General features: G+C 38.9%; 1 protein-coding gene across 1 annotated transcript in view; it reads right to left on the bottom strand.

Annotated features, from left to right (window-relative positions):
* The window catches only part of Ptprz1 (protein tyrosine phosphatase receptor type Z1), a 161,325-nt gene that overhangs the window by 87,099 nt on the left and 48,621 nt on the right, over window positions 1–25,605 (bottom strand). Inside the window, exons 3-6 of the mRNA XM_052172827.1 lie at window positions 11,828–12,007; window positions 9,168–9,319; window positions 5,971–6,066; window positions 5,416–5,482 (exon numbers count right to left, since the gene is read on the bottom strand). Of these exons, the coding sequence (XP_052028787.1) occupies window positions 5,416–5,482; window positions 5,971–6,066; window positions 9,168–9,319; window positions 11,828–12,007 (495 nt within the window). The remainder of the gene's footprint in view (window positions 1–5,415; window positions 5,483–5,970; window positions 6,067–9,167; window positions 9,320–11,827; window positions 12,008–25,605) is intronic.

Genomic DNA, 25,605 nt, shown 5'->3' with positions numbered 1-25,605 from the left:
TATTATCTTCATAGACAATGCGGAACCAACTTAATGTGCTTGAAGTATCTTCTTTGTCATTTAAGTTTAGTATTACTTTTACCATAAACCACATTCACATGCTTCAAAATAAAATTAAATTAAACATGTATATTGGGAAACAGAGTTTAAAGACCATTCAGCTTAATAGATGAATTAATCAAAGTCCCTGTGCACAATAACAATACAAGAAAAATACCAATTGTATTTCTACAACAGTTTTAACAAAAATATTTTTTCTGTAACCTGATTTTTTTCTCTATACCTTTTCTTTAAATTTTTTCATACGATATATTTTGATCATATTTTCCCTCCCTTATTCCAACCCTTCCCAGATTCTTCCTCCCTTTGTATCTCCACACTTGACTTCATGACTTTTCTCTCTCTTAAAAAACAGACTTAAAAAAACCCAGTACAAACCAAACCACCACCAACAAAACAACAAACAAACAAATGAACAAACAAACAAACAAACTGAAGGCTATTTTCTGTTAGCCTACTACTCTGAGTGTGGGTCCTGTCCTGGGATATGGTTGATATACTCAGCGTCACTCCAATAAACAAAACTGATATTCCCTTTCCCAGAAGCTATCAATAGCAAAATCAACATGGTTTAAAATAGCAACAAATATGATATACAAATAGACTCTATATTGTAATAAAGTCTAGAGAGAATGAACAGCAACAAAACTCTTTAATAGATGAATTAATCAAAGTCCCTGCACACAATAACAATACAAGAAAAATGCCAATTGTATTTCTACACCAGTTTTTACAAAAATATTTTTTTCTGTACCATGATTTTTTCCTCTATACTTTTTCTTTTAAATTTTTTCCATACAATATATTTTGATCATATTTTCCCCTCCCTTATTCCAACTCTTCTCAGATTCTTCCTCCCTCTGTATCTCCACACTCGACTAACCCTAACCCTAACCCTAACCCTAACCCTAACCCTAACCCTAACCCTAACCCTCAACCCTAACCCTAACCCTAACCCTAAAATTCTTTAAGAAGGCAGAAAGGACCATGGCCTGGGTTTGAAAATTCAGCATTTTGGTAGGGTCTGATTTTCCCCAAATTGACTTAAAAATTCAACTTTTAATCAAAAACTCAGATTTGTGTATGTGTGTGCTTGTGTGTGTGTGTGTGTGTGTGTGTGTCTGTGCGTGTGTGTGTGTGCCCCCTGTGAATGTGTGTTTTTGTTGTTGAAGATGTCTGTTTGTTTGTTTAACACAGGGTCTCAGTATATAGCTCTGATTGTCTTGAAACTCACTATGTAGACCAGTGCTGGGACCAACCACACGATACAGTTTCTATGCTGTCTATATGAACTGGAATGCTTCTTGTGAAGTTTAAATAAAATACAGAGTATATAAATCAAATAATCGTGGATAATAAAAAGCTAGTGAAATGTCATTGTTAGAGGGGAAGACTTGCTGACCATATGTGATTGTGAAAACCATGGAGTACCATATTTTTCAGACACAGAAAAAGAGTAAACATTTCTTCTGCCCCACCCCGGGCATTTAGTTCATTACACAGTAGTTCCTGGAGCCAATTTAGTATGTGTGAGGTGGCACCTCATTAGAGTAACAGAAGGAGTTTGAAAATCACACCAGTGTGACAGATTTTGCACCACTGGAGATAAAACTTCTAGGAGTGAGGCCTGGCCACAAGCATTTTTAAAATCTCTCCCCAGATGATGCAGACATGTAGCCAAAGTTAAAACCCAGGTAAAAGGAAGTGTTTTAAAGATTTTCAACTTTTTAATTACACTACTTAGGGATATTGTTAATAATTAAAATTAGAATGTTTGAACTAAAAGCTAAATCTTACAAATAGAAACCTATTTGACTGAATTACATTTCTCCAAGTTCAAATAAAATCTTATTTTAGTCCATTAGAAAGATTGCATTTTGTTGGCTTAATGGACTAATAATGTCTGTGAAACGTCCAATATCAAGATGAGATTATCAGAGCTCAGAGTGGAATTAGGACTGGGAAAATCCCATGTAGCTTTAACCCTAAACAAAGAACTTTAGGTAACTGAGGAAAGCTGTGAGCAAGACAAGTGGTCTTCTCCAGGGACGGGCACACCAATTGGTTGCCCAGTGCTAAGCAGTCAGGTAGTCTGAAAACATACATATAGGTAGCATTATACATATTGAATAGATTATATTTTTATATTTTGGAATATATGTGTCTGTGTGTTATGTGTGTGTGTCTGTGTGTGTGAGTGTGTATGTATATGTGTTTGTGTCTGTGTATGTGTGTGTGTGTATGCATAAAATAACAATTAGTGAGAAAATAGGCCATGGATTTTATGTATTATACAGAGGATATTATGGGAGGGTTGGGAGGGAGGAAATGGAAGAGAGAAGTGTGATTAAATTATAACCTCAAAAATAAAAAAGATTGTCAGAGTTCAGATCTCAATTCAAGTTCTTAGGAACTGATCAGAATTTTCCTGTTAATCTATGGGTATTCTCCAGTTTCTGATTCCTGCTTTTAAGGCTTGATTTTTTGGTGATTAAATAATCTACTAAAGATAAAATTTCTTTTATGTGTATCTTATGAAAATGTGATTGTAGAATACACTAATTAAATAAAGAGGCAGAAATTGATGTCCTGGTCCCCGAGAGAGGATGAATTGATGCCAGAAGATCTCAAGGCAGGGCAGAGAGGACAAAGGTTTGAGACCTCTGTGGAGATGTGGAACAGAGAATTTCCTTGTAATATGGACAGATATTAAAGGTAAAGAAGGTTAAGAAGCAAAAGAAGAAAGAGAATGTTTATTTCTTTTTCCTTAATACAGAATCTACTCTTCCACTTCTTTTGTTGGCCACAGTGTAATGGCTACTAAGAGATGGGCACCCTGATGTACCCTATATTATGAACACCAATTAATTGCCATTGAAAGTTGGCCCAGTGTGATGGTCATTGTATGATGACCAGTGAGTGACGGCTAGTGTGTTATGCTCATTCTGTCACAGGCACTGTGATGACCACTGTGTGATGGCCATTGTATGGTTTCTGGCTGAGGGGCTACAATTTCAGGGTGTTTGTTACAGCTGATATTTGCATGTTTGCCCCCAAAATTCTGTCCTAGGTATCACATAAAATTGTCAACTATGGTTCTTCTTTTCAACCATGCCACTAATTACCGAGAAAACTGAACAATGGTGACATTTTGTCACTTGGCGAGAAATCATGAATTTCATCTGGCCAATAGAACTCCACTAGTCCTTTGGCATTCATCTCAGCCACAATCCCTCAGACATAGATGATCAACCAACCAACTTGCTAGATCCTTCCATGGGGAAGTTGACAATGAGAGGGGGAAAAAAAGATGAGGGAGAGAGACAGATAACTGAGGACCACAGAAGAGCCACGCAATAGGGAAAGCTGCCGAGGACTTAAAAACCAACCATCACTTATAACCATGGCACCTAAGGAGCCACCTCAGAACTTCTTGTAAGGATTTTTCAATATACAGATCCCTGGGCCTAGTCTGCAATTGAGTAAGCAGCAAACATTGTTCTGATGAGACCTTCCATTTGAGAATCACTGATAATATTACCTGGAAGTATCTCTTCTTTGCAGTTGGAGAGATTTCATTAATAGTTTTCTGTTTGTTCTGCTTGAAGAATATTAATATTTTATCTTTGTATCACTGCAAAGTTTCTACCAATTTCTTAATCTACAAATACAACAATGTCCAGCACAGAGTAGCTATGATGAAGGGAAGATCAGAAAGGACAGGTTCTCAATGAGAAATGAGGTTTCTCTTTTATAGAGAAATGTAGAAGATGAGCAATCAGCCCATGTTATAATAAGAAGATTTTATATTCTGCAAGATGCTTGTAGTATTGAGTTGTTTACATGAAGAACAAGGGAGATTAGGAAGTCTGGGTGCATTCCTAGATTCTCTTTGTTTAAGGGTAATTACTTTATTTTTAAGATTCCCTATAATAAAAGCTTAGCAGCCCAAAATAGAATTCTATAGGTTTTTTTTAACAAGAAAATAATTTTATTCATCCATTCTGAAGATCTGGGGACTTACAACCTCATTAACCACTTAGCTGCTGTTCCTAAGCACATATGTGTGTTCACTTGTATGTGCACATGTGTAGAAACACACATATAACATGATCACCATTTACCCCGTGTCTTGCTGAAACATAGACTGAAGTGACTTCCGCCTTCTCCTGGACTGCTGCGACTGCCTCCCATGCCACAGCTCTCGCTCTGCCCCTTTATAAGCACTTGCCACAGCAGCCTCAGCAAGCCTTCTCAAAGGACTGAGACCATGGCTGTCCTCCGCTCAGAACCTATAGATGGCTCCTATCTCAATTGAATAGAGGTGCAATTCTACCTCCCTGGTTTCATTTCTTACCATTCTCCCTCCGCTTTGCTTCCCAGCCCTTGGCCTTTCACCTGACAGACCCGGGAAGGCTGTGTGGAGACCCCGTGATCCCAGATGTCTGCAAGATCCAGGTCTCAGACCCCTCCCTGCTACCCGCTCAGAGCATGTATTTACTATCCTTGGATTCATACTTCATTATCAATCATAAGCACATCTTATGTCATCTGTCTGCTGTCCTAGTTAGGTTAGGTTTCTACTCCTGGAATAAACACCATGACAAAGGCAACTTGGGGAGGAAACAGTTGATTTCTCCTTACAGTCCATCATGAAGGGAAGGTAGGAGAATTCCATAGTTTATGTACTCTAGGGGATGGTCTAGAATTCAAAAGAGAATAGAGTAGATTCTATAACTTCACAATTAATAGTTTGATTCTCTTGTCCCATGGGCTGATGTAAAACACAGAAATAGTCTAGGTTTAGGTTTTAAACACCTCGAGGAAAGTGTTTGTACTGGCTAGTTTTGTGTGTCAACTTGACACAGGCTGGAGTTATCACAGAGAAAGGAGCTTCAGTTGAGGAAGTGCCTCCATGAGATCCAGCTGTGGGGCATTTTCTCAATTAGTGATCAAGTGGGGAGGGCCCCTTGTGGGTAGTGCCATCACTGGGCTGGTGCTCTTGGGTTCTATAAGAGAGCAGGCTGAGCAAGCCAGGGCAAGCAAGCCAGTAAGAAACATCCCTCCATGGCCTCTGCATCAGCTCCTGCTTCCTGACCTGCTTGAGTTCCAGTCCTGACTTCCTTAGTGATGAACTGCAACGTGGAAGTGTAAGCTCAATAAACCCTTTCCTCCCCAACTTGCTTCTTGGTCATGATGTTTGTGCAGGAATAGAAACCCTGACTAAGACAGTGGTCAAGTATGGGAAGTGAAATATGTTCATCTTTAAAGACACCATCCTCTCCATCTTTCACAAGTGATTTTGTTCCACTGAAAATACTCATATATGTCCATCTTGTAATTATAACAGCTTACCAAAACGACTAACACTTTCAGTCCCATCTATAATGGCTTTGTAATCCAAATTTTCTTCAACTCCAACCTGTCAGAAAAGAATGGCACTATGAAAACAGATCCCAACAATTGACTAACTGCTGAGCAATAAATCCCAAATGAGTATAAAGAACAGTATATCTCAAGTATGGTTTTCTTTTTCAACATCAAGGTAAAAACAAAATAAATAAAAATCAGGTAACTTTACATTTTACATTATGAAAACAAAAATAGGAAATGCTATGATTTATAGCTACTACATGTGAGTTAAGATACATCATGCATAGATAGACAAATCTGTGTACTTATAACTGTCCACTCTAGCTGTAAGAAACCTATTCAGTTATAAATATGAATCCTTTTAAAAACATACCAGCCAAGGGAAACACTTCTTGGAAATGACCACCAGTGATCATTATGGTTGTGACATCTTCAGCTTGTAAAAGTATTTATATTAACATATATAACTGACAGTAGTTATGATTTGTAGCTATGATTTAGGAAGAGATTAGATGTAAACCTATGTATAATAATTACCTCAAATAAAATGGATAAAGCCCTTAGCCTTCCTTTTCCTTTAACTGCTTCCTCAAAACTTGAAAATCGGTCTGCGTCAAAGCAGTAGACTTGCATCTGTGAATGTAATGATGATAGCATTATTAGAAGCACTTCACAAAGGCCAGTGAAGAGATGTAACAGAGAAGCCAACTAGATTAGTAAATTCTCCTGAAAAAATTCTACAGACTATACAGTTCTATATTCTCTGTGTTTTCCGAACCATATCTTAACCACAGATATACTTAAGTAAGTTTGCTATCATTTGTATCCTTGGACATAGAAGGAAATACAGAATCTTCCCTAAAACAATACGTACTACAGGGGGAATAGTGATAGGCATTATGATAATAATTCATTAAGTAATCATTGAATGTAAAACAATTGACAAAGCCTCTTCTAACTATTTTACTGGAATTGTACAAACCTGGAACTCACTGTTTCTTGAGCGAACATTCCTTTCTTGATGGGGCATTGTTAAAATTTTGGGTATTATCATGGTGCACTTACTGTTCTTCCAATGAAATTCTAAAGAACTCTGCTTGTATCTTAAAATGCCAAGTGTTTGAGCTTCCTATTGTAGCATCTTCTGTGAAGCTAACCCTTGTGAGTGTCTATTACATCCTAGATTCTCAGCCATGGCCGGTTCTATTCCAGCTTTTAATGTGTTCCTTGCCCATGGACAGAAATCCAGGTAATGTTAGAATATATAGTTAGAATCAGGCAAAAGTAGAAAGTCTCTGAGAACACTCAAGGATTGATAGTGGAAAGGCACCATAAGCAGCAGGATGGCAGTGGCTATGATGTGCCACCAGTGCCTTCTCAGAGAGGGTAGCTCAGCTGACCTCTGAAAGACAAATAGCTTTGAGCAAGTTGGAATCAGAAGGGATGGGGGTTGGTCTCCTTCTTCTCAGGAGACCCTGAAAGGTGTACACAAAGAAAGGATAAGCATGGGAAACTGAAAGTCATTTTCTTTGATAGCAGTAGATCATTGTAAGGGAAGGGGCTGGAGGGGCAGGCAGTGGTCACTCCGAGGACCATGAGCAATCACCAACGCCCTATAGAAAACAGTCATAAGGATGGGAAGGATAGGAGTGTGGACAGACGGAAGGACGTTAAGATTCAGGAGAGACTAATATATTGTCATTTAGGAAGTTATTAAGAAATAATGGTGGTTTGAGTTTGCTCTAAAGCACACGTAGTTTGTAAAAAGAATTCAGAAGACTTGTTATGGGATATTGGAGATAATGGAATAAAGAAATGGAAAAGACAGAAATGAAAAAGAAAGGAATGATAAAAGAAAGAGAGGAGAGGAGTAAGGAAGAAGGGAGGAAGGAGGAATGGGTAGGTGCTAGGATGCTCCTTTGAGGTCCTATTTGCACAACCACATGGAAAATACATCTAATGCTGTACTTATTATTATTTTTTATGTCTATGAGGGTTTTGTCTGCATGTTTGTCAGTGCACCATATGTATGTCTGGTGCCTAAGAAGGCCAGAAAAGGGCATCAGATCCCCTGGAATTGGAGCTACAGATGATTCTGAGCCTCCATGTGGTTGGCAACTGACCCTCAGTCCTCTATAAGAACAAATGCTCTGAACCATTAAGTCAGCCCTTCAGACTTGATTTATTTTCATTTTTAATTATGTGTTTTTCCTGTTTTACAAAGTTGGAAAAATAATGCTGATTAGACCATTTTCATATTATTTTTAATGCATTAATAGGATGAAACATTTTGTCTTGGGAAGGATCTCTCTCTCTCTCAGTGTGTGTGTGTGTGTGTGTGTGTGTGTGTGTGTGTGTGTCTGTGTGTATGTAATGGCATGTCATGGTATGGGTATAGAGGTGAGACAACAGGCTTGGATATTGAGTCTTGCCTTCCACCTGTTTGAAGCTGGGTCTTTTTGTTGCTTGCCATGACTTATTCCAAGGTCCTTGGCCCAAGAGGCTCTGGGGTGACTCCTATCTCCTCCTCCCATATTGCTACAGAAACATTGGAATCACTATCTGAGTCATCTCCCCAGCCCCAGCATGAAACTTTTTGCATAAGTACATCCTTTGAAACATGATTTTTGAAAGGTTCAATACTCCATTATAATGTATTTGATAGTGCTCTTTGTTTCAATATTAAATATTGTAAATAAATCTTTACACATAAAATTTGAGGCATATTTATAATTATTGTTGCTATACTCTGAATAATAAAATACTGAAAATAAACAAAGTTTTTAATGCAAAACAAACTACTTCCCAGAAAATTCAGCACTTTAGAGAAACATATGAAAAATATTTATCTATCTACATCATTTATCATACTTATAACTCTTTTCTAGTTTTTATTATTTTATTTAATCTTTTATTTATTAATTTATTATTTTACACTCCAGATTTTATTCCCTTCCTGGTGTACCCTCCAACTATTCCACATCCCATACCTCCTCCCCACCTCCCTGTCTCCATGAGGATGTCCTCAACCCCCACCCCAACCTCCATCCCACCAGCCCTCTAAACTCCTTGGGACCTCCAGTCTCTTGAGGGTTAGGTGCATCTTCTCTGACTGAACCCAGACCTGGCAGTCCTCTACTGTATATATGTTGGGGGTCTCATATCAGCTGGTATATGTTGCCTGTTTGGTGGTCTAGATTTGGGAGATCTCAGGGGTCCAGATTAATTGAGACTGCTGCTCTTCCTACAGGGTCACTGTCCTCCTCAGCTTCTTCCAGCTTTCCCAATTCAATCCCAGGGATCAGAAGCTTCTGACTGGGTTTGGGTGCAGATATCTGCATCTGACCCTTTCAGCTGCTTGTTGGGTCTTTCAAAGGGCTATCATGATAGGATCTGTTTTGTAAGCATTCTATAGCCTCAGTAATAGTGTCAGGCCCTGGGGCCTCCCCTTGAGTTGGATTCTAACACTTTTCTAGTTTTAAACATGAGATTTTCCTTGTTTTAATTAGAGGAAAGCTGAAAGCATTCTGCTGTACATTGATGACATCACCTCTTTATTATTTTATGCATTCAGTTCCTCATCTGCACTTATTGATAAGCTAGTAATTTGAAATCTGAGTATCTAGAAGTATAAAACTAAAGATGGTTTTCATGTTCATTGGGTTCACAGCAAGTCAAAGTCTATGTTAGAGAAATTCTCAAAGATGCAGATGATATGCCGGAAAGCACCTTACCTCGAGTGGGAACTTCTGTCCTTCTAAACTATGTTCTGATCCTTCAGATGACACATTGCATTTTCCCCAGTGAAAAGTGATTTTGCTTGCCTTGAAGACCTTTTCTGAAAGTCCTCCACTGAGATAGTAGTCATTGGTGAGATTTATTTCCACTAAAGTGAAAAGAAAAACCCAAAATATTACATCTAAGCTTTTGAAAATCAAAATTATGAATTTAACGTAATCTTCTACTTAAGATAGAACTCACTTGATAGCTTTAAGATTTTTAAAGTCATTTGGATTTCAACTTTGCCCTCATATTCACGTACTTAATGCATCTTATTGTCACAAATCAAGGACCCTGAAGATAACACCACAGTTCGACTCTCACCACAGGACAGCCAGCCCACCTAATCTATTTGGTCTACTGAGACTGCCATTTCTCCCAGACTCTCTGGCCTCAAGGCACTTGATGACAACAATGAAACACAGTAAAGGGAGTGAGAAGAGAAGGCCCAAAGAAAAGTCTTTCCTTGGGAAAGCTCTCGCCATTCACTGATAGCCTGTTTCTGCCCCCTACCCCCTTGTACTCCATCTAATCCCTTCTTTCTGTCCAGACGTTGTCTGGCTCCACAAACTGTCTCAATCAAGCAGTTGGTAAGCCCCATCACATGTGAGGATTTTGTCATTTCATATTTGAACCTGGAGTGTCCACCATTAGAACCAGAAACTTCCCCAAGCCCCACTGAAGATTTTATTGATTGTATTTTTACAAGTAATTTAAAGGATAATGATTCTCTTGAGAGCCTAGTGCAAAGATGGTGATGTCTCTCAGTCAGGTTTAAGTGGTCTTTGTTCTGCTAATCAGAAATTATATTTAACATAGGCAGTGGTGATTAAATCCTATACATCACTACCCAGCTAGTGATATAAGCTTTCATTGATTATGGCAATAAGAATGTCAAGCACAGTGTTAATAATGCAAACAATGGCAGTCGGCAGTCGATATGTATCACTTATGAAGCACCTGATAGAACATCAATTGCTTATACCTCTTAGCTACTCGATTCTCACATAGCCTTAGGGAGCAAGAAGCACTATAACCTCTGTTATAGATAAGGCAGCTGAGTAACAGACAAAGCAAGTGACCTCCTCCAAGTTTTTGTTGTCATTTGACTGACCACTGATAAAACCAAACAGACTGACTGTAAGGAACAAGCACTTAACCATTACACTTTAAAAGAAACAAAGCAGAGATCATATGTTAAAAGCACAGCTTTTAACACTTACAAAATTATATTAAATTGTCAAGATTTGGAATAATTTACTTTTATTATATTTGAATTATAGTATAACATACCAATATTTTCTTAAGTATTCATTTGAATAATAGTAAATGCTTATTAGTTAGGCACTGATATAGAATAATCCTTGCTCTACAGAATGCAAAATCAAATTATTATATTTATCAATTATATTATCTTAATATGAAATACAGAAGAAATTTATTCAGTATAAAACCACACTATGGAGATCTCTTTCTTTCTTTCTTTCTTTCTTTCTTTCTTTCTTTCTTTCTTTCTTTCTTTCTTTCTTTCTTTCTTTCTTTCTTTCTTTCTTTCTTTCCTTCCTTCTCTCTCTCTCTCTCTCTCTCTCTCTCTCTCTCTCTCTCTCTCTCTCTTTCTTTCTTTCTTCCTTTCTTCTTTTCTTTCATTCCTTTTGAGACAGGGTTTCACTGTGTAGCCCTGGCAACCATGGAACTCACTCTGTAGACCAGGCTGGCCTCAAACTCATAAATCCACCTGCCTCTGCCTCCCAAGTGCTGAAATTAAAGGCAAGAGGCATATATGTGGAGGCAGGGGAAAGGAGGATGGGGAGGGGTTGGGGGTCTTAGGGGAGGGGCGATATCAGGAAAGGTTTTACCATTGGCAATGTAAATGAAGATGATATTCAATAAAAATTAAAACAACACTAATATATCTGCTATTATAATTTTGACTAGTTTTTCTAATTTTTGCAAAAATTTACACTTATGTTTATACAATTCCCGGACAAACTGTTTCATGTCAAACCAAAATAGCCAAAAGGGATACATGTCACATTATGTTTCCCTTTTGTTTATCAGAATTTTCTTGAATTGTAAGGAATTACATTTTACATATTTTCAAAAAAAAGATAATCTCAACAAAGATGCTTATATAAGTACCTCCTTAAGGGTAGATAAACTAGAATTTTAAATTTACCAAATAAAAGGACTATTACTTTTTTTAAAAAAAAAATGAGTTATAATTGATTATCTTATCATAGTCAAACATTGGCTAAAGCATGAAGCTGAGTATCCAAGATCAAACTCTGATGCCCAAGATATGAAATTCCTGACTAAGTGTTTGACTATGCATAGAGTGGAAAAATTTCACTAGCTATGATTTCATTACCTTTTTTTATGTCATTAAATGACAAGACCTCATTCATTACACATAGAGAAAACACTGCATGATGTTTTGTTACTTTTTTGTGCAAGTTTTCAAAATGTTGACTAAATGCTGACTGTTCCATTGGGTTTCTTACTATCAGCTTCTGTTCAGAACCTAGCGTATTATTCAAAGGAAATGCATCTTATCTAAAAATAGTCTCAGTATGAAAAAAAAAAAACTGTCAAAGGCAAAAGACAAGGATGTTACCTGTTTTCCCAGTGTTGTGAATGAACGTGTTTTCCAAGGATGCTTTTTCCCAACCCTGAAATTTCAGTTTCTTAAGATTCACATTGACTTGTGTAAGATCTTCATCAATATTAATAGGAGATTGCTTTGGGCTATTACATGTTGGATATTTCTTTCCCCAATTTTTTTGATTTAGTGCTCCTAGGGAAAAAGAAAGAAGAAGGGAATTAGTTTCTTGAGTCACCATGTAAAATCTAAAATTTGACATTATCAAAGAATATATTACGAAAGAATAGATTAGAATGGTCGAAAATGGCATATTTTTAAAATAAATTACAATAATCATGCCTCAATTAAGGCTGGTTTTAAATACATCACCATCTCTCATGTCACAAGAAAAGTATAATGTAGACTGGGCTTGCACCAAAAGATGTGTTTACTTAGAATTTCCTAAAACCCCAAATATTGTAAAGCGCAGGCCTATGCATACACCTGTCAAATTCAGGGATCATCAAAAGCTTGTTTTCTTTGTCACCTTTCCCATATCTTCAGTAAGCCAAGGTAGGCAGTCATGCTCAGTTGCAAATTGGAAGGTCAGGCATCAGGAAATGATGCTGAAATCTTTAGCAACTTATGTGAGGTGGCCCTTTTCATATCCTCTGTCACTGCTGTCACCAAATGACTTGGCTTGATTTCCATCTGTTCAAGTCTTATTTATGAAAAACTATTCATCAAGAATCCTTGTACTGTCTGGTCATACAACCTGGTCTTATTACATAACCATATTAAATCAAAACACCCTATCAAGACTTCTGGGTACAGTGAGAGAATTTTCATCTCTTCCACAAAATGAACAGCTCTCTGGACCAATAAGTAGCCTTCACTGCCCTTCTTCACGCCCATCCGGAGACATACACACATCATCTCCTACTTTTACTGCATCAAAGCTAAGATGGACTTTTTTTTTAATTTAAAGTTTGATTCAAATGTTTGCAATATTTAATGTAAGTGCAAGGCTTAAACTTTTCTCAGCTTTTCTACAGTTGCCACAAGGAAAGGAAAATGGCAGCATAGCTTTGATAGATTTTAATTTTGATAAAATTTTAACAGCCTTTCTTTCTCAAAATGAGTATGGGTGAAGCTGAATTTATATACTAGAATTTGGGGGAGTTGCAAGAAAACATTTCTGGTGCAGCCCCAGCCTACAGCACATTCTCTTGGCAGTGGGAAAGATGATGCAGGTTAACTTCAATGTGAGCTGGATTGAAAGACCACCTCTTATTGGTGTGTCCAAGCTAATTTGCAAAACATCCCTGGAAAGAAAGGATCATTAGTCATGCCATGGTGCTGCGCCTGAAGCCTTGGAGAAAGGAGATAAAACCTCACAGTGAGGCTTCCATCAAAATCAATAGGTGCTGAAAACACCCTCTGAATGCGGTCCATACTCCTGGAGAGGAGTTGAGCACAGTGTGTTTTGGGTGTGCATTGTGATGCGCTTTTTGGCTTCTAGGAACTTTTTTATTGATTTCAGTAGTGATGTGTTGATTTCACTCCTAAGATACTTTGGCATTGCGACAAGAAAATGCTGTTTATTTTACAAATGTCAGTGTAGAAGAAGCAGAGAGAGCTAAGGCGTGAATCAATACGTCCTTTCCATGGATCACATTTTAAAATAATAGTACAATAAACTCACTTTGGGAGAGCCACATAGCCACCATTTACTATGCATGCCATTTTACGTCTCAGATAACACGTGACAAGGAAGTTGGATGACTCTGGTCCATTTCATTTCATCTTCAGCCTGATTTGGATCTTGGATCTTAGCATATACCAGTTAGATTTTTTTTCTTTTGAGATGGTGTCTCTTTATAAAGCTCTGGTTGTCCTGGAAGCCCCTACGTTCAGGCTGGCCTTGAACTGTCACCTAACCACCTGCCTTTGTCTCCTGAGTGCTGGAATTAAAGACATGTGTCGTAATTGGAACCGGTGGAACTCTTGATTTCTCTTCTGACACTAATTCCTAATACACTTTTGTCATTCTCTGAACTTACAAATCATTGATAGGTCTCAGTTTTCCACCTCAGTCAGGTTGGATCTGCCTTCAAAATATATTTCTAATTAGACTGTCTTTCACCTGTACCATGCCACACTAGCTCAAGCCACAGTTTTCCTTTCTACACTTAATGCCCCACAAGAAGGCTCTGGAAAAAGGCCTTTGGCAGGTAAACTGTCAGCTTTGGGTTTGAATACAATCCCTAAGAAATTCATCTACATAAATCTCCTCACTAGCTTAGAGATTTCTAGTGCTTTTTCACCCATCCACAGTTTAGTCCCTTCTACCACTCTGTTCTCCCTGTAGCAAGTGCAATTGGGAAATGACCCTCACTGTATTTTATACCTGTCTCATATAAACTGTGTGCTTAATAGTGGGCAATCACTCTTTTGGTTAATTCATATTCTACGGTAAAGGCAATATAGCAAGTTACTTGCTTGATTTTGGTATAGAGAGCTCCTCAGCAACTGTGGGTTTTAATCTGGCTAGCTTTGAAGAGTTGGACTAACAGACTGTAAGAGGTCACATGCCTAGGAACTACAGCCAGGGCTAGGAGCTGAGGCTGCCTGCTCCCAACCGGAGCAAGCAAACTAACAAAACCAGGCATCGCCATCTTGCTACTTCTGAGAAGTGAATTCTTCCAACAACAGCAAGAAGCCAAGCATCAAATGAGACACCTTGTTGCTCGACGTGTGAGTCCCTGAGCAGAGAGCCCAGCTAAGTGGCACTCTTCACAACTCTTGGCTTACAGAAACCGTGAACAAATCTGTATTCAAACCATGACCTAGGTCATAATTTTCTCTGAAGTCAAAGAAAACCAACAAAACCCAGTAATAAATCTTTTGATGTTTTCTTTTTGGTTTTTTGAGACTCTGTCATTGGAATATCACTGGAACTCACTCTCTAGACCAAGCTGACCTTTAACTCAGAGATCTGCTTGTCTCTGCCTCCCAAGTGCTAGAATTAAAGGAATGCACCATCACACCTGACTCAGTAGTAAATCTTTAACACACACACACACACACACACACACCAGCTCTCAGTTCACTCCTTTCCTTAAATCCTCCTTATGCCTATCTATCTCACTCAGAGTATAAGGTCTTTGACCAGGCTATCAGATCTCATGCCACTTACATCCTCTCTGTTTTCCTTTATGACATCTCTAGGGGACTGTGCTATAGCAACAAGAGCTTCTATTCTCTTCCCAGAGCATCAAAACCTTGGTGCTGACGCTCATCTCCTGGATGCTCACCTAGATATCTGCAAGGCCCAGGTGCCTCACTTTTTGGCTTCACTTGCAACTCTGCTCAAGTCCAACTGCCCAGAAATGGTCTCCCCTAGCAGCTTAACAAAATGCTTTTCTTCTCAGTGCCTTCCCTTTATTTTTCTTTCTCTAATGCCTAATGTTTATTTCTTTGTTGTTTCTGCATCCTTGAATCTATAATAAATAGTATGCAGTGGGTGTTCAATAAACATTCATTGACCTTTACAAAAAAAAATGGTGGTAGTTTTCTGTATTTAAACTCAGGGGACTCAAAAACGAAACAGTAAAATTAAAGAAAACAAAAGGTCAATTACAGGAACATTCTTAAAATCAACTATAAATTTTACTATTGCTATATGATAGTAGAGTGGTTTCTATTGAACTTCTGCTGAATAATACCAGGAAAAAAATACAAGATGTGAACTCTATGTTTTCATGTTATAGCACAACGGGACCGACCAGCTGGATTGTGTTTCAAATGACCTGAATGACAGAATGTGCGTTAGTCTATTGCACTTGCCACATGAGGAATTTTGGGACAGCACAGGATCTAAATAGCTCCTTAATATTTATGATTGGAAGACAAAAGAAAAGAGGCCAGGATAAGGTTAAGAATTTTATTTTTAGCAGAAAAAAATCAAGAAAAAAGACAAAGGCCAGAAAAAGTCATCAACTGAGGACTCTAAAGGGCAGGTCGTTTACATGACTAAGAATACAAAAATCAAAGAGGTTAGCCCGTAAATATCAGTGTGAGCATACACACACACAAACATATATACACACACACAGACACACACAGACATAGACACACACACACACAAACACACACACAGATACACACAGACACACACACAAACACACACACACAGACATACACACAGATTCACACACACAGACATACACACACAAACACAAACACAGATACACACACAGACACACACACAGACAGAGACACACACACAAACACACAGACACAGACATACACACACAGAAACACAGACACACACACAGACACAAACACACATACACAGACACACACAGGCACACACACAGACACACACACACAGACACACACACAGACACAGACACACACACACAAACACACAGAAACAGACACAGACATACACACAAACACAGACACACACAAATACACACACACAGACACACACACAGACACAGACACACACACACACACAAACACACACTGACATAAACAGGGACACGAACACGGACATACACAGGTAGCAAGCCAAGCATTCGATGCATTTCATCTGTCTTTAAGACTGAAACATTAACCTACTCTTATACTTAGGCATCACTATACAAGTTCTCAAATTCACCACCAGGCTAATTGGAGACTTTAGTATCTGTAGTGGTGAAAACCTAGGATTGTGCATCTGAAAAAGCAAGTGATAGAGTCATTAATTAAACTGAATCTACGTGAGCTTTATTCGCATAACTTGCAGAAGGTCATTAGAGATTTACCTGTAGCAAGCTTTCCAGAAGACTGAATGGGAGCTCTAGGTGATGCAAGCAAATTATTCCTTTATCAGACCTTTCATTCATTCATTCATCGACACAACTGAATTAGTACCACTCCCATAGATTTCTTGTGTACGCCTACTGGAGCATTAGACAGACTGTAAATTTAGAGCTAACTTGTCTGCTTCATGTATACACTATTGACAACTCAAATCTAGCAGACAGTAAAAGCAAATTAAGATTTTGTGAAATAGTCTTTGCACGTCGAAGTATTTCTATATTACCTACCTTTTCTTCCAAGTGGAAAGGGGAGAAATTCCAAACTCTGTCGGGGACACATGGGAGTTCAAGGTTGCTTGCTTGTTTGTTACAGCCCAGAAGGGGACTGTGGGGAGAATGTTAAACATGCCCACATAGTCTGTCTGAAAGAGGCTAAGGCAAACGAAAGGGACCAGGCGTGGTGAGCGTGTCCTGCTGCTGCCATTCATGGATGGAAATCCATGACAGAGGGAACCCATACTATGCTCCTCAGAGTGGAAAGCCTGAGCAAATTTGGGTGGCAGAGAAATTTAGGCACAGGCTAATTTCAGGCAGCCACGAGCAGGGACTTGGTGTGTGTGTGTGAGTGTGTGTGTGTGTGTGTGTGTGTTTAGTGAGTACAGTGTCTGCTCACACTTTCCCCAGAGGCTAATGGAGAGGTCAGCTATGGACCAGTGGACCTGGGCCAGGGAAGGTGGGAGCAGGGCGTAGAGCTGCCTTGTCAGAGATCATGGCTGCCAGTCAGTAAGGCAAGCGGAAGGGAAAGCCTGCACAATCAATGGCTACTTCTACAGGCATCTCCTACTACTTAGCATGTGGACTACATCTCATAACATCTGAACTTATCTGGATGATCATACATCTGTCTCTTATTTAGTACCTTTCTTAGCATCTGACGTGTAAGAATTAAATAACTATTTGCAAAAGGAGGACACGCTTCAGTGCTAGGTAGTTACCTACTTCCAGTGTTTGTATGCTACATGGTTGCTGTTCTAGAGAGGAATGCATTTTACAAAACATTCTGCGTGGAATATATGACTTCATCAGTCACGACCATTAAAAATATGAAGTGGAAAAGGTAAATATAAAATGAAGAGGGAATGTGTAAAATAACATTCATAAGCAAATTTCTGACTGCTTAGAGAAAACCTATGAAGAGGAAAATGTCAGTAAATGAGGTAAATGAAAGGTGAGCGGTCCCTTTGTATCTTCTAAATTCTTTCTATCTCTTCCCCCCCCCCTCCTGCTCCTTTCCTTGTTATTCTTGCCTTGAAACATCAAATAATCCACAAAATGACCAGAATATTACTTGAAAACTGATAGGAATCTGACAAAAGTCTTTCTCTTCCTCTCTCCCTTCCTCTCTTCCTCCCTCCCTCTGTCCCTCCTTCTCTCTCTCCCTCCCTCTCTCTCTCTCTCTCTCTCTCTCTCTCTCTCTCTCTCTCTCTCTCTCAAATTGCTATTACTTAACAGAGAAAGTATCCAAATTAACAAACTTAGAAATGAAAAGGGAGATATAACAACGGAAACTGAGGAAATCCAAAAAATCATCAGATCCTACTACAAGAGCCTATACTCAACACAACTGGAGAATCTGGAGGAAATGGACAATTTCCTTGACAGATACCAAATACCAAAATTAAATCAGGACCAACTAGACCATCTAAACAGTCCCATAATGCCTAAAGAAATAGAAGGAGTCATAGAAAGTCTTCCAACCAAAAAAAGCACAGGACCAGATGGCTTCAGTGCAGAATTCTACCAGACCTTCAAAGAAGAGTTAACACCAATACTCTTCAAACTATTCCACAAAATAGAAACAGAAGGAACACTACCCAATTCCTTCTACGAAGCCACAATTGCGCTGATACCAAAGCCACACAAAGATCCAACAAAGAAAGAGAACTTCAGACCAATTTCCCTTATGAACATCGATGCAAAAATACTCAATAAAATTCTTGCCAACCGAATCCAAGAACACATCAAAACGATCATCCACCATGATCAAGTAGGCTTTATCCCGGGAATGCAGGGTTGGTTCAATATACGGAAATCCATCAATACAATCCACTACATAAACAAACTCAAAGAACAAAACCACATGGTCATTTCATTGGATGCTGAAAAAGCATTTGACAAAATTCAGCATCCCTTCATGCTTAAAGTCTTGGAGAGAACAGGAATTCAAGGCCCATACCTAAACATAGTAAAAGCAATATACAGCAAACCGGTAGCCAGCATCAAACTAAATGGAGAGAAACTTGAAGCAATCCCACTGAAATCAGGGACCAGACAAGGCTGCCCCCTTTCTCCTTATCTTTTCAATATTGTACTTGAGGTACTAGCTCGGGCAATTCGACAACATAAGGAGGTCAAAGGGATACAAATTGGAAAGGAAGAAGTCAAACTATCATTATTTGCAGACGACATGATTGTCTACCTAAGTGACCCAAAGAACTCCACTAGAGAGCTCCTACAGCTGATAAACAACTTCAGCAAAGTGGCAGGTTATAAAGTCAACTCAAGCAAATCAGTGGCCTTCCTATACTCAAAGGATAAGCAGGCTGAGAAAGAAATTAGGGAAATGACCCCCTTCACAATAGCCACAAACAGTATAAAGTATCTTGGGGTGACTCTTACCAAACATGTGAAAGATCTGTATGACAAGAACTTCAAGACTCTGAAGAAGGAAATGGAAGAAGAGCTCAAAAAATGGGAAAACCTCCCATGCTCATGGATCGGTAGAATCAATATAGTTAAAATGGCCATTTTGCCTAAAGCACTATACAGATTCAATGCAATACCCATCAAAATCCCAACTCAATTCTTCACAGAGTTAGAAAGAGCAATTATCAAATTCATCTGGAACAACAAAAAACCCAGGATAGCTAAAACTATTCTCAGCAACAAAAGAAAATCTGGGGGAATCAGTATCCCTGACCTCAAGCAATACTACAGAGCAATAGTGTTAAAAACTGCATGGTATTGGTACAGTGACAGGCAGGAGGATCAATGGAACAGGATTGAAGATCCAGAAATGAACCCACACACCTATGGCCACTTGATCCTCGACAAAGAGGCTGAAAACATCCAATGGAAAAAAGATAGCCTTTTCAACAAATGGTGCTGGTTCAACTGGAGGTCAGCATGCAGAAGAATGCGAATTGATCCATCCTTGTCTCCTTGTACTAAGCTCAAATCCAAATGGATCAAGGACCTCCACATAAAGCCAGACACTCTGAAGCTAATAGAAAAAAAACTGGGGAAGACCCTTGAGGACATCGGTACAGGGAGAAAGTTTCTGAACAGAACACCAATAGCGTATGCTCTAAGAGCAAGAATTGGCAAATGGGACCTCATAAAATTTCAAAGTTTCTGTAAGGCAAAGGACACCATCAAGAGGACAAATCGGCAACCAACAAATTGGGAAAAGATCTTCACCAATCCTACATCAGATAGAGGGCTAATATCCAATATATATAAAGAACTCAAGAAGTTAGACTCCAGAAAACCAAACAACCCTATTAAAAAATGGGGTACAGAGTTAAACAAAGAATTCTCACCTGAAGAACTTCGGATGGCGGAGAAGCATCTTAAAAAATGCTCAACTTCATTAGTCATTAGGGAAATGCAAATCAAAACAACCCTAAGATTTCATCTTACACCAGTCAGAATGGCTAAGATTAAAAATTCAGGAGACAGCAGGTGTTGGAGAGGGTGTGGAGAAAGAGGAACACTCCTCCACTGCTGGTGGGGTTGCAAATTGGTACAACCACTCTGGAAATCAGTCTGGCGGTTCCTCCGAAAACTGGGCACCTTACTTCCAGAAGATCCTGCTATACCACTCCTGGGCATATACCCAGAAGACTCCCCACCATGTAATAAGGATACATGTTCTACTATGTTCATAGCAGCCCTATTTGTAATTGCCAGATGCTGGAAAGAACCCAGGTATCCCTCAACAGAAGAGTGGATGCAAAAAATGTGGTATATCTACACAATGGAGTACTATTCAGCCATTAGAAACAATGAATTCATGAAATTCTTAGGCAAATGGATGGAGCTAGAGAATATCATACTAAGTGAGGTAACCCAGACTCAAAAGGTGAATCATGGTATGCACTCACTAATAAGTGGATATTAACCTAGAAAACTGGAATACCCAAAACATAATCCACACATCAAATGAGGTACAAGAAGAAAGGAGGAGTGGCCCCTGGTTCTGGAAAGACTCAGTGAAACAGTATTCAGCAAAACCAGAACGGGGAAGTGGGAAGGGGTGGGTGGGAGGACAGGGGAAGAGAAGGGGCTTGCGGGACTTTCGGGGAGTGGGGGGGCTAGAAAAGGGGAAATCATTTGAAATGTAAATTATATCGAATAATAAAAAAAAAAAAAGAAAAAAAAAAACTAACTGACCGTTAAAGGCTGAAATGTTCTGGGGCAGGTCCCACACCCAAGTATACTAAGGCAATACAAATTTTATTCATTTGTGTTTTATTGTTTGTTTTGATTTGATTTGATTTGATTGTTTTTTAAAGAGAAAGAGCACAAATTTGTGTGTGTTTTTTTTTTCCTAGTAACATTTCAGTCTTTAGTAATCAAGTTGCATGACCCTGCCCATAACCCACAGCCTGTTGGTTTTAGGTCCCATCAGAAGCACTCTCATGATCAAAGGGTAATCTTATTAAGAAGTGGTGTTGCTGTGGGAGAAATGGAGGCACATTTCCTAAGGGATGTTGAATAGTCAGAGTGAAAATGAATGATTAATTATATTGTCTTTCATTGGTTTGGAAAATCATTTCTGGAATGTTTGCGGATCCTAAGGGAAAAAACTGGTGGTGAGGGTATTTTATAATTGTTTATAGTTCCAACAAAAATAAAGAGTATGACCTTATTCTTTTGTAGTTGAGATAATAATACAATAAATAAATATTTTATCCAAGTGAATGTATCACCCCCAAGAAAATCAAAATTCTCTATAGCATTCGTCTCTCTTTAGACTTTGGACACATTCACTATAGCATCCATCTCTCTTTAGACTTTGGACACAGGTATTTAAGGTCGACTAACGTTTCCAATGCTGTGCTTATTATTCTTCCTTCAAAAATAAAAAAACTATGCTCACCACATAAATTTCAAAATTAAGTTCATTGTATGGTTCTTAAATATAGCTGACTTTGTAATCGGCAGAGATTAATTCTTTCCGATTCCATTCACATGGAGAAAACCTGACTCTTTCTCCAGCAGCAGCTCTGGAATGTTAATAGTGCCTCAGGCAAGGGTGGGACTTCATGCCATCCTCGTTTGGTCCTCCATGCTGAGATTTTGTCTGGCTTGAGCTTACATAGGTCTTTTGCATGTAGAGAAAATCACTCTGAGTTCCTGTCTACAATGGCTCTTTCTTGTTGTTCCTGCCTCTGAGTCTTACAATCCTTGCAGCCCCTCTTCAGATGATCCCTGAATCTTGAGAGGAAGGGTGTGATCTAGCCATCCCATTTAGGGCTGAGCACACTTCAGTCCCTTATTTCCTGCATGTTGACCAGCTGTGAGTCTCTATGTTAGTCACCATCTGTAAAAAGCAGCCTCTCTGATGAAGGCTGAGAGATGCAGTGGTCTACAGTTGTAGCAATAAGCCATTAACAGTTTGGATGCTATGCCCATTTAGCAGAGCAATGAGAGTAGGTTCTTTCCTAAGACCTATCTATCTATCCATGGGTTCTTGTCCTTGATAATGGTGCCTTGTAAGGGTTTCATCTCATGGAGTGGTCTATAAATCCAAACAGAAAGTGGTTGGTTAATCCCATAACATTCAGACCACTATTGTACAAGTGGGAAAATAGCCAACATTTTAAAGTCATTTAAATAGTATAAAGATGTTGATAATACCTAGGATCACATTTTAAAATTTTCTGATATACAAATGAAATACATCACTTTCTATGAAAATATAAGATAGATGTGCCCTTTAGCCATGGAACAAAGGGATCTATGAAAAGAATCAGCAGCCTAAAAATCATTAAATAATATATGTCAAACTAGTAAATACCATCACATATATGGTTTGAGCAAAGGAAGATGTCTGAGATAATGCCCCATTCCAAAATAAGAATCCACAGAGTGGTGGACATTCTGGTTTGGTTCTGGGCAGAGAGGCTCCTGGCGCAAGAACACAGGTCAGCTGCAAGCTAGCTCAGTATCAAAGCCTACTTAGGGCTGTATTTGCCTTCATTATCTCTTCCAGTGGACACTCTCATCAGCCCAGTAGAAAATCTTTGCAAGGCTTTTTGAAATTTCTAATTGATAGAGGCGTCTGAGTCAGCAGTGATATCTATCTATGCATTTAGGGAAGGTCTAAACAAATGTTCTAGTACCACGGTGAACTTTAAGGAAACCATTAGCTGAAATTCAACATATATACACAGACTTTTTCCAGACTTCCTCTTTAAAATCATATACATTTTTCAATTTGGAAAGTGTATCCATTAAAATCCTTTCAAGACTTAGCGATTAATAATATGGTTTTGTAATGCAATCAATTTAAATTTATAAGAGATTATTGAAGGAAAATGCAACATAAATGAATATGAAGATATTGAAATAGTAATTAGTAATAGTAATATTACTCTAGCTATGAGTGATCAGAATCTGATAATTTTGGCAAGTATAATGAAATCACTAAACAGAACAAATACGATCTCTGGCTTTAAGCTACCACTAGTGTACTTCTTTCCACAGTCTCTGTAGCCCAGATCTCCTGATGGATTCAAGATTTATATTTCTGATTGCTGGTTAAAATTATTCCATTACGTTGGTAAGAAACGAAAAACTCTTACTTTAAAAAAAGCACTTAGTGATGTTAAGAAATAATGACGACATGAACCCTGAAACAGAATTGTGGATCGAAACAGAAAGTCATTCAGAAGGATCTGGAACTATTTGAAAAGATTCGTTCACTGAGACGCAAAGAGGGAAGAGGAGCAAAGAAAACCTTAAAGGTTACAAACCTGGGAGCATAACATCTGTCACGGGGCAGGGGTGGGGATGTGCTAGGAAGAGAAGGTTTGAATCTGATCTATCACTGAGAAGCCTGTAGATGATTACTAGGCAATTAGAAACATGGTTTTTGAAGCCACTGTGCATTCTGGGTTAGTGATAGAGACTGTGGACCACCAACATACTAGGTTAAAATCATAAATGTGTCTGAACTATTTTTTGTTCCATTTGGTAAATGAGCAGAGGATCAGTTATCACAGAACCTCTGAGCCTAGTGGCACAGAAAACACAAGGAGAAAAGGTAACGGTAAAGGAACTTAAAATTAAGTATCCTAGAAGGAGATTGCAAATCTATGAGAAAAGGGTGTTAAGTCACAAAAGGATGGACTCAACGATGAAGAACGAACCTAAACTAGGTGTTACATACAGACCACAAAGCCCATGATGTCACCACGGAAGAATGACCTTTGGATGCTATTTCCTAACTCCAAAGTTAATGTTCCCAGAGTAAAACAATTCACAACCATAGACTTGATTTCACAGAGAGAATCAGAGTAGAACGCATAGGCTTTTTAGCAACTTGCCATGAAGAACAGAGGCATAGATAGGACTCTGTGACAGATGACAATGAATGGAGAGCTAGTCCTCACCAGCATGTGTTTGGCTTCATTAAGTTTTAAATTTGGGGGTGAGGTCAACGGTCATGATTGACAATCAGAGGGCACGTGGTTGCAGGACTAGGCAGCAATCAGTAGAACAGGGTAGCGAGAAGAGAAAGGTCTTGAGAAGGGGAGGGTCTGGCACTTTGTGTGGAAGCCCTTTGTCGTGGTTTGGAGGTAAGATGTCCCCCATAAGCTCCTGTGTCTGAACTGGTTTCCAGATGCTGGTGCTCTTTGAAACCTTTAGGAAGCTGTTAGGAGGTAGAACTCTGCTGCAAGGAGTGCATCACTTGGGGGTGGAGTGCAGGTTTTATAGTCTGGCCCCACCTCTGCTTCCTGTGTGTGGGTGCATTGTGTTCAGCCAGATTTTGGCTCCTGTTGGCTCTGGATCCCTCCCTGACCATTGCCATGCTTCCCTGACACTAAGGACTCTACATCTCTGGAGCTGTGAGGCTCTCCCCCGAGTCGCTTCTTATTGCATATCTTATGTGAGCAAAAGAAAAGAAACTGAGAAGCTCCCTTACCCTGGTCTCTAATCTGTTCCAAGAAAAAAAAGTAAACATTCAAAAAGCCATTGAACAACTGCAACCAAGGCTTTTTCTGCAACTCTTCCCCCTAAATTTAAAAGAGACTGATAGTTCTGAATCTAAATATTTAAACAAGTCCATTGCTTTAGTCTGGTATGAAAGAGTAAACCAGAAATGGAAAAAATAAATCACAGAGGAAATTTAACAAGCTTGAGAAATTCGATGGAGTTCTTGTTCCTTTGGCCCCTCTGAGAAGCCACCATTTCCAAAAGGAAAATGAGGCTCAGAGACTAGTAACTTTGATTAATGTTATAGCTTTCCTATTTACCTATATTATCCACATGGGTCCATTGAATTTTCATATTCAGGCTTTAGACTGAAGGCAATGAAAGATGATTCATTGGAACAATTTTTCCCCAATAGCAGTTGTGATTAACTAATTTCTCTCAATGAAAGGCAAGCAATCTATGTGAGAAATGATTGAGAGAAACAGGAATACTTATTTGATGCTGAAGCCTTGTTTATACCAATGAAATAAGCAAATACAGAAGACACAGCTGTAGAAATTATTCTGGTTTGAGAATGGGTAATGGTGGTGGTGATGATGATGATGATCGTGGTGGTAGTGGTGGTGGTGATTTATAGACATTGAAAACTATCCTGTGGTCACCAACTTTCCTCTTTTTTCTATAACTGATCAGCCAGGTACTTAAAGCAAAAATGTAGCCAGATAGAGGATAACAACATAGCTCCCTGACACGACACGACCATCATGCCTTTCC

The sequence above is a fragment of the Apodemus sylvaticus genome, chromosome 2, assembly GCF_947179515.1.
Source record: "Apodemus sylvaticus chromosome 2, mApoSyl1.1, whole genome shotgun sequence".
In the NCBI taxonomy this organism is placed as follows: Eukaryota; Metazoa; Chordata; class Mammalia; order Rodentia; family Muridae; genus Apodemus; species Apodemus sylvaticus.
Note: the sequence above shows the minus strand (reverse complement) of the source record. Positions and strands in the feature narration are given on the sequence as shown.